General features: G+C 38.4%; 1 protein-coding gene across 1 annotated transcript in view; it reads left to right on the forward strand.

The window, feature by feature from the left end:
• The window catches only part of sim1a (SIM bHLH transcription factor 1a), a 12,576-nt gene extending 2,933 nt beyond the window's left edge, over positions 1–9,643 (forward strand). The window contains exons 3-12 of the mRNA XM_060869225.1: positions 1,347–1,429; positions 1,961–2,050; positions 2,150–2,258; positions 2,349–2,434; positions 2,855–3,054; positions 3,427–3,533; positions 4,390–4,537; positions 8,027–8,192; positions 8,280–8,685; positions 8,842–9,643. Of these exons, the coding sequence (XP_060725208.1) occupies positions 1,347–1,429; positions 1,961–2,050; positions 2,150–2,258; positions 2,349–2,434; positions 2,855–3,054; positions 3,427–3,533; positions 4,390–4,537; positions 8,027–8,192; positions 8,280–8,685; positions 8,842–9,542 (2,096 nt within the window). The 3' untranslated portion in view covers positions 9,543–9,643. The remainder of the gene's footprint in view (positions 1–1,346; positions 1,430–1,960; positions 2,051–2,149; positions 2,259–2,348; positions 2,435–2,854; positions 3,055–3,426; positions 3,534–4,389; positions 4,538–8,026; positions 8,193–8,279; positions 8,686–8,841) is intronic.
• Positions 9,644–10,182: the final 539 nt, after the last annotated feature.

Genomic DNA, 10,182 nt, shown 5'->3' on the forward strand with positions numbered 1-10,182 from the left:
TTCTTATTATTATTATTATTATTATTCTTATTATTATTATTACATTTGCTAATAAGTAATTTGTTAGTAAAAATTCAGACATTTGGGCATCTATCCCTTTTTATAACGGTTTATTGGAAAAAGTAGACACGTTTTTTATCCAGCTTGGTATTAGGCGATTTGGACACCGTTGGAAAGTCTCCAGTCGAGTCTGTAATTCTGAAAAGATGGAGGTAATTTTCTCGCCCTACAAGCAGTTGAAAGGTTTCTTGTGGAGCGCTTCAGTGGATTACATTTATTTCTCAGCACAAACGAGCGCTTTTTGTTTGGAAGCCGCTTTTAGCTTCAGTACAAACTCTTCTTGTCGCGAGAGTACAGAGATCTCATTTCTTCTGCCTAACAGAGTTCATTTTGTAATTATCTTAAACTACACATTACTTCTTCTTTCCCTTGCAGAAGGTCAAACGTAAAAATAAACCTTCAAAGCTTTGACGCATGAAGTCAAGCCCAGATTTCCACAAATTCCCAACAACGCATCTGTAGCTGTTTGTTGTGAAAAAAATCATACAGTCGACCTCGAAAATCACATGATATCCAAAAATGATTTAATTCAAGTGTTCTTCAGATTTTATTATTATTATTATTATTATTATTATTATTATTATTATTATTATTATTATTACTATAATTGTTATTAATATTATTATTATTATATTCTGTTAAACGGACATTTTAAAGAAGACATGTTGATGTTTCTACACTAGCAGATGAGCTGAAGTGTTGTATAGTACTGAAACTGTACTGGATATTTCAGGATAGTCATACACTGTTTAGAGGTGAATGAGGATGTGCAGGCCGTCTGTGTTTGATTTGTGCTTCAGCAATGATTTGATTGTTTCTGTTGTGTAAACCCGAAGTGTATATTTGGTTAATATTAAAATGGGAATCGGAGCTTTGCTGTGATCCTTGTTTGTTTTCGCAAATTTGCATTTCAATAGGGGATTGCGTCAGGGCTGAGAACAGACTGCACCTCCGCACTTCTCTTAGCATGCTCTGTCCTCTCACTGCATCTGCATCACACTGACAGCTGTACTGCATGTTTACTTCCAAATGTACTCACTTTCTCGTATTCAGTAATGACACGGCTTTTAAAAAAAATTGGTCAATGTAGAAAAAAGAGGTAAATGTAAAAAAAAAAAAAAAAAGATTTAATTCGATAGCCTAAGATCAACAATAACAATATTATATTTTATCAATAATAATAATAACAACAACAATAATAATAATAATAATAATAATAATAATAATAATAATAATAATAATACACTGGCCGATATGATCTAAAATGTATTGCATTTATTGTGCAGGTTTGGGGGAATCCTGGGGCCACGTGAGCAGAGCCAGTTCTCTGGACAATGTGGGCCGTGAGCTCGGATCACATTTACTACAGGTAGGATTACATTCATACAGCTACTGTTAATAGCTATTAATAATTACCGCCAACATAATAATAATAATAATAATAATAATAACAATAACAATAACAATAATAATAATAATAATAATAATAATCGCCTACTAATAATAGTCTAATACCTGTTGGATAATTTGGTATTTGTGGTGTAACAGATAATGATGCCATGCACATTTGACACATTTGCCGCTATAATGTTATATATGAGACTCAGTAGAAGAAGCGCGAATGGAACAGTGTTGTTTAACCTGAATAAACGCGATGCGGGAAATTCAGAGGTTTCAACATTTATCGGTTTTGTGAATAAACGTAAACACGTGTTCAGTGATCATGAAGATTTTATATCCTGAGCGAAACCGAAAGATTCTTTCTAGTAGGAATGAAATCAGACATTTAATCAGACGGTGTTTTGCTGGTTCACGTATTGGACAAGGAATGAATCTAATTATAGGCGTGTGTATTTTCATATGTATACATGTGTACTATTTATAACTATTTGTTTTTCAGACTTTGGACGGGTTTATTTTTGTAGTCGCCCCGGATGGGAAGATCATGTACATTTCTGAGACTGCTTCTGTGCATTTAGGCCTGTCCCAGGTAAAGTGCACGGTACCATACTGTCTGTAGGTTTTTCCTGTCTGTGTTCGTGTAGCTGAAAGCGTGTTTGAGCAGGATGACAGAGGTTCATTTTAACAGGTAGAGCTGACGGGGAACAGTATTTATGAGTACATCCACCCTGCTGATCATGATGAGATGACCGCAGTGCTCACAGCGCACCAGCCTTACCATTCTCACTTCGTCCAGGGTATATACACACACACACACACACACACACACTGCACAAACATATATACCTTTTCTAATGTTTCCTTTTTATTCCTCCGTTTATATTTAGAGTATGAGATGGAGCGCTCTTTCTTTTTGAGAATGAAATGCGTCCTGGCCAAAAGAAACGCAGGCTTGACGTGCGGCGGCTATAAGGTTAGAATCTACTAATCTAACCGTTAGATAATCTAATCGGATTTTATTACATCTTGCAAAACCTGTGTAATGATTTTAATTAATGTGTAATTTTTTATCAAAAAATAAAATACATTTAATACCATACCCTCTTTCTTTCTTTCTTTCTTTCTTTCTTTCTTTCTTTCTTTCTTTCTTTCTTTCTTTCTTTCTTTCCAGTTAAAATTGCTTAAGGCCTTAACTGTGAATAACACTTTTAATAATGCTTTTGAAATATTATTAATAATATTTTTAATAATGCTTTTGAATAATGCTTTTTGAATAATGCTTTTGAAATATTATACACATAACATATATAGGTGAACATGAGGTTTTTTTGTTTGCATGTATCTGTGTGCTCATATTTGTGTTTTTCCTCTGTGTTTTTTTTTCTTCGTAAAGGTGATTCATTGCAGCGGCTACCTAAAAATCCGGCAGTACAGTTTAGACATGTCACTGTTTGATGGCTGCTATCAGAACGTCGGTCTGGTTGCCGTGGGTCACTCACTGCCTCCAAGTGCAGTGACGGAAATCAAGCTCCACAGCAACATGTTCATGTTCAGAGCCAGCCTGGACATGAAGCTCATCTTCCTTGACTCCAGGTAGTCTGCATCCACATTCTCTCTGTAGGATGGATTGTGTAGATCTACACAAAGAATTTACTGTTAATAGGCACATTGGTGTCAAATAATAGTTAAGGCCACCAAAGCTTACCCTATGTGTGTATGTATATATATGTGTGCGTGTGAGTTTGTTTGTTGGTGTGTGAAGCTGTGTTTGTATATTCATGTTCAATCTTGAACATGCATATGCACCTGTTATTTTGTGCAACATGCATGTTTGCATGTTAGGTTTATATTTGTACAAATTCTTTTTGTGTATTTGTGTGTGCGTGTGTAGGCGACTGTGTGTGTACACAGGTGTTTGTGTGCACATTGGCAATGTAATTATTCTTCTCCATGTTGGTTTGCCAGGGTGGCGGAGCTTACTGGCTATGAGCCACAGGATTTAATAGAGAAGACTCTTTACCATCACGTCCACAGCTGTGACACCTTTCACCTACGCTGTGCACACCACTTGTGTGAGTTAGCTTTGTTTTTGCTCATTCCTCTGGTTACCTTCTTTCCATGACATGGCCAGTCACACTGCAGCCACAGGAATAATCACAACACGATTACTTATAATGAATACAGCACTTCACTTTCAATTAATGTTAATGCTTTACACTTATATAGCATGAAGACAGAGTTAGAAATATATTCTAAATCCATACATTAGATGAATCATAATTAACACACTGATTATCAATATAGTGAACTTTAACTTCATAGCTAATTTATTTCCAGAACATATTTTTAAGACATGAAAAAAAAAAACTTGATTTAAAAAACTTGATTTAAGAAAATAAGTGTCATTATGGAGTTCAAATTACAGTTTTCTGCATATTGTTTCACATTTTATCTTTAACTTTAATACAGTTCATATCAGGCAGATAAGCACAAGCTTATTGTCTATACAGAATGTGTATGTGTATAATAGTACTGTTTTACATTTGTATATTAAACTTAATTAACCATGTAATTTATTCAACTGTAAGTTGACTAATGTTGTTATTTTATTCACATAATGCGATGATGGTTAATACAATAAACACAGCTGTAAAAAGTGTGTTTGTGTTTTAATCACAGTTCATCATCAATTACTGCTGATTAAATGTAGAGAATGAATGCATGGTGAAGGAGAAGGTGGGGATGTGGGGGTAACGGTGACGTAGATTATCTAACACTGAAATTATGTTAAAGATCAGGATTTCCAGCAATATATAAATGGTTCAGTAATGTTTTTTTTTTCTCGTTCTAAGATTAGCAGGTTAATAGACATCTAAATCCCCCTGATGTGAGATCTGTTTCTCTCTGTTTCTTGCTGTATGTCTGCAGTGTTGGTGAAGGGTCAGGTCACTACAAAGTACTACAGGTTTTTGGCTAAGGAAGGCGGCTGGGTGTGGGTGCAGAGCTATGCAACCATTGTGCACAACAGCAGATCCTCCAGACCTCACTGTATTGTCAGTGTGAACTATGTCCTCACGTGAGTATGCAAATTATTTATTCATTTATTTTCTATTTTCATCACATAAAACATTAAGAATAACGTTCATCAGCTTTTCTGGTCTGAACCCTATTTATAAAGCAATCACGAGAGGTTATTTGCTTTCATTATAAAGATGTCATGCAGGTTGACATGCATATAATACATCTTCAATTTCATGTAATACAGTTCACTATTTACTGTATGTGGTTGTGAGGAATTAAATAAAAAAATATATATTCTTGCAGTTAAAATAATATAATGTTCTGCTAGCTGCTGTCTAAATGTAATTATTAAAGACAGAAAGGTGAAGTGATTTTTTTTGTTAGATGATAGGCTATTATGATAGCATATATGTGTTGCATGATTTTAGATTGCTGAATATAAATTTAATTAGGGTGTGATGTTAACTTGTGATCAGCGTGTTACATAAACCTGACAGCTTTACTGGTTTTATCTGCCACATGTCATTTTAATCACCGTTCACACGTTAGCCGTATGACTAGCAAGAATAATAAAACTTAAAAGAAATATTTATCAAATACATACATTTTACAATGTACAAAAAAAAAAAAACAAAAAAAAAAACAAGCAAAATAAATACCGGTCCTGTGCACAGCCAAGAATTAAGTAATAAAGAAATAATCAGACATTATTAAAATATTTTATGACAATAAGCAAAATTTTTATTTTAAGGTTTATGGATTTACTGGTAGCTTATTTATTTGATAAGCCTAGTGCTCTACTATCCTGTTCTCACAGCTAACTCCTACAATTACACCCATGTATGGTGAAAGCGATGCTGACCCCAGTAACCTCAGACGTGCTCTTGCTTCTTCTCAGCTAATCGCACTGTGCACCGCTCTGAAACATGTCTGTAGCTTAAAAAAATTGCACAGCGTGCACCTGTCGAGTACCGTAAATGGGCACTTCCGTTTTGTCCATGTCATTCTGCTTGTGCAACCTTCCATGCTCACGGTGGCATGAGAAGCAGAAATTAGTATGCAGAGGCACGTTTATACACATCGGAGAAGGTGCACTGGTCTTCACCCTGGAGGTTATTGCTGCTGTTGTGTGAAAGGAAAAAGGCTTACTACACTGGGAGATTAAAAAAAACATAAATACATAAGCTGCAATCATTCAAAATGTAATTACAAACAAATTACATATTTTATGAAAATAATGCAGCTAAATACTGGTCATTTCCTAGGTACTCAGTTTTTGTGCTGTGCTGTCAGATATCATTTCAAAGCATAAGAAATATTTTATAATTCACTATAAATGCAGTGCTTATTATATATATGAGCTGTTAGTGAACTTTTTGAATGGCCACGGGTCATGGCTGCTGTAGTGCTCTTCTATCAGGTGGGAAATCTGTGTGGAAACAACACTCTCAGCTGTGGCTCTGTTCACTACATGAATTATATGGGTGGCTGATTCTAGCCTGATTTATTTGTCATGCATTCGGATGCATTATCACTATTTCTCCGGAACTCTCACTAAAGAATGAAGCGGCTCTGGTGGAGAAGCCATCCGTCATGTTGGGGCTGGGAGTGAGAGCTGCACAGATGACTCAAATGAGGTTTTGTGTGTCTATGCACATCCAGAAAGTCATGTGGAAGCATTGCTATCACCTGACATCCGTGCTTTAGCTCTCATTTAGCCTGCCTGTTGCAGATGTGAATGATTCGGCTCCATAAAAGCCTCCATTAAGCAAAAGAGGTGCCGCGTGCTCATGCTAATGTGAAGCTGAGATCAGCTTCACGCAGCTCCCTAAGCTCAAAGTCATAAAAAGAAGTGTTTATGAGCCTTAATTAATAGGCTGTAAAGATGATGAGTGTTTATAGCACACAGCTTGCTAAGTGTGTTGTTAAGAGTTCAGTTCCTCCCTGTTATGCCAGCAGTGTGTTTGAGCCACAGATCAATGCTCTTATAATTTAAAAAAGTGAATGTAGGTACTGAGACCTGCACTCTGTTTGACCCTGCTGTGTGTGTATGAATGTGTGTGTGGGTACGTGTGAGTGTGCGCATGTTTATGTGTGTGTGTTGTCTCATAATTGCGAAGCTAATCTTTGCTCACAACAGAAGCAGGTGAATATGTCTGGCCCCTTATCCTAGCTTATCAGAATGTCTGCCTGTTCACTGCAGTATATGGTGTAAAGTCAAAATGTGTGTGTATGTGTGTGTGTGTGAAGGTTTTATTGTCTTCATAATCACACAATCCTTATACAACTATTTATTTTTTCAGAAAATGCAGTTTTTTTTTTTTCTATTTTTGTAAATAATATTTCTAGGCCTGGAATATTTGTTACACTAATAATTAATAATTATGACACTCTACAAAAGGATAGTAAATATAAGTAGTATATATATGTGTGTCTTTGGTGTGTACATGGTGGTGGGGCACATGTCCAAATGTCTGCACAAGGACAGGAATATCTGACATTGTTGCTATTGTGATGGCACTTGGTTTGTCCCTATGAGGAAAACATTTGTCCATTGCTTATTGAAAGCAATAATAGAGCCAACAGGTTTCCTTTTGGCTACTGAAGTAAGACTTAGTTTATACAGATGAATGAAATAATGCAATTATTTCAGTGGAAGGACCTCTGAAACTCTGAGGGGTGTGTGTGTCTGTGTGTGTGTGTGTGTGTGTGTGTGTAAGTAAGTAAGTAAGCAAGCAAGTAAGCAAGTAAGTAAAATGACACGGTCTCTGCCCATTGCGTCACCTTCTGCTTGTTTTGGCTTCTGTCCACAACCTGTAACCACAGCTATAGATTCCTGCTTGCCCAGTGACTCTTAACTCAGATTAACATCATTCAATAAGAATGTGTGTGTGTGTTTGTGTGTGTGTGTGTTTGTGTGTCAGTCTGTCTGTCTGTATGTGTGTTTCTTTATGGTTTGATCTTTGGCTGACGTTTTGGTTGATCTTTTTCTGGACTCTCCAGACAGTTTTCTTGGTTTTGAAAGTTGAATCATCATAGGGAAGAAAAATCCATACCGCACTTTACTCAGAAATCAATTTCCATTTCCTCATGCAGGATCAGCGTGTGAGCTGGTTTAGTCAGACATAGCTCTTAATCTCACTGCGTATTTGAACTGAAACGCTTCCCCTCTGTCATGTGTTTGTAAAAGCCTTGCTCCAATCTGCAGGAGAAACAATGGTTTCCAACTGTACCTCCTCCTTTCTTACGTATACACACTGTTTCTCTCCTGCACACACACAAACACTTTCACGTTGGGCTCTTCTAAATGAGCAATTGCATCTTAATTACCAAACAGATGTTAGCTTGCATTTACAGCATTGAGAGAGTTGAAATAAAAAGCCCTAGTACACAAAACACACCAGAGACACACTTATACAAACAGCCTCACACCAATTCGCTAGAGAGCTTGTCTTTGGGTAATGAAAGTATTGATTTAAAGCCTGCTGAGTGCAATACCTGTTGGACTTCAGCTGTAACTTCAGCTTTAGATTTTTCTCAACAGGGAAACTGAGTATAAAGGCCTACAGCTGTCTTTAGACCAAGCGGCATCCAACAAACCATCGTTCACCTACAGTAGCCCATCCAACCCGGTCAGTGACAACAGGAAGGCGAGTAAAAGCAGGGTGTCTCGTACCAAACCCAAAACACGCCTCTCTCCATACCCCCACGTGAGTGTGTTCTTTTAATAAGCTGAATACCTGTTCCTCCGTTCATTTTAGAGAAAGTGATTGATGGATATCTGTGTTTTTATGCAGTACCCGGGATTCCACACTGAGCGCTCTGAATCTGATCAGGACAGCAGCCCATGGGGTGGGAGTCCTCTGACTGATTCTGCCTCCCCACAGCTATTAGATCAAAGTGAAAGCATGGATGCGTCTTGTGTGTACCGCCAATTCCCAGAGCCCCGCCCTCTGTGCTACAGCCTTCCTCTGTCTGAGGAGCATCACACATCCAGTGATCATCAAGGTCACAGTCATTCTCAAGCCTGTGAGCGTGGCCGCTGTGAAGCTGGCAGGTACTTCCTGGGTACTCCACAGACTGGGCGTGAGGCATGGTGGGGTGCCGCCCGCTCTCTCCTGCCTCTACCCAAATCCCCACCTGAGAATGGAGATGGGTATGAGTGTGCGATGCCCCACATCACCTCCATCCACAGCCTACATGGTAAGTGTCACTTTCAGTTCTGTATGATGCAATCAGGGGCTGTGAATACAAATGAAGAATGAATGGTTTTAGTCATATCAACACTGTGTGGATAAAATTGAAGACTTCTGGTCTAATGCTTTGCCTCTGGTGCCTTTCTTTGACTCTTGTTTGCAGTGAGAGGCCACTGGGATGAGGACAGCACGGTCAGCTCTCCTGATGCTGGCTCAGCCAGTGACTCAGGCGACCGATACCGAATTGAGCACTTTCGCTCTAGCCCACAGGAGCCCAGTAAGATTGAGACACTGATCCGGGCCACACAGCAGATGATAAAAGAGGAGGAAAACAGGCTGCAGCTGAGGAAGAGTGGTACCGAACGAAATCTAGGGCCTGCTAATGGTCTGGGTAAAAGCACCAGCTCCTGCTTTAGTAATGAGTTTGCCCAGACAGCGCTGCAGGGTGTTGTGTGTCGGGGTTCAGCTCAGGTGATCAGCCCCGCCCCCAGCCCTACCCCTCTGTCTCGTCTCAGCAGCCCCAGCTCTGAACAGTTGGCCAAAGCCAAAGACTTCCTGCAAACTGAGCTTTCATCGCCACAACAGCAGCAACAACAGCAACAGCTGGGCCTTGCAGGCTCCTGCGCTGTCTCTCCCACTCCTGCACTCTACCCCTCTCATCCACGCCAGTATCTGGACAAACACACTGCCTACTCACTCAGCAGCTACACACTGGAGCACCTCTATGAGGCAGACAGCTTCAGGGGATACGCGCTAGGATGCGCAAGCTCCTCCCACTACGACATGACCTCTCACCTGCGCATGCAGACCGAGCAAACCACCAGCCATAAAGGGACCTCCGTCATCATCTCCAATGGCAGCTGACGCTCAGACCCTGACTCTGTCTCTGAAAAGAGACAAAACACCCAATAATTCTGTAGTTTCCTGTTCTGAGATTGGTTATGTTTATATTTGCATTGCTTAGAAGGATTCTGTATTAAGGTAACTACATTCATGCATTTAAAATACAGATGAATCAGATAAATGATATTTAAAAAAAAAGTATTTTACAAGAGTAGCTGTTTAAGGAGGTGTTATGTCACAAATTAAACTACAGTTTGGAAAAGGAAGTGACTGGTCAAGGAAAAAGACTAATATTATTAACAGTTATGACCCAATGAGGAAAAAGACAAAAATCATAGTTACTGATGAATACAAGTTGTGATTATCTCCATAAAAAATATGATTTTTTTTATTTGCAATCAGTATTTTTCATGTTTTTTTTAAATTATATTTTTTAAGTTATACAATGGATTGAATGATCTAATTGTCTATCATTTTCTGATGATTTGAGTGACATGAGTTACTTTTGACCTTTTACATTTTGCCCTTGCTCCCATTTCACATCCCATTCATTGTTTTTCACGAGCAAATGAATTAGTGTTTTTAATACAAGCCACCTTCCATATATGATGAAAAATAATAGAAATGACATATATTGTACAAACAAATACCTGACACATCG

This window comes from Tachysurus vachellii, chromosome 5, assembly GCF_030014155.1.
Source record: "Tachysurus vachellii isolate PV-2020 chromosome 5, HZAU_Pvac_v1, whole genome shotgun sequence".
Classification (NCBI taxonomy): Eukaryota; Metazoa; Chordata; class Actinopteri; order Siluriformes; family Bagridae; genus Tachysurus; species Tachysurus vachellii.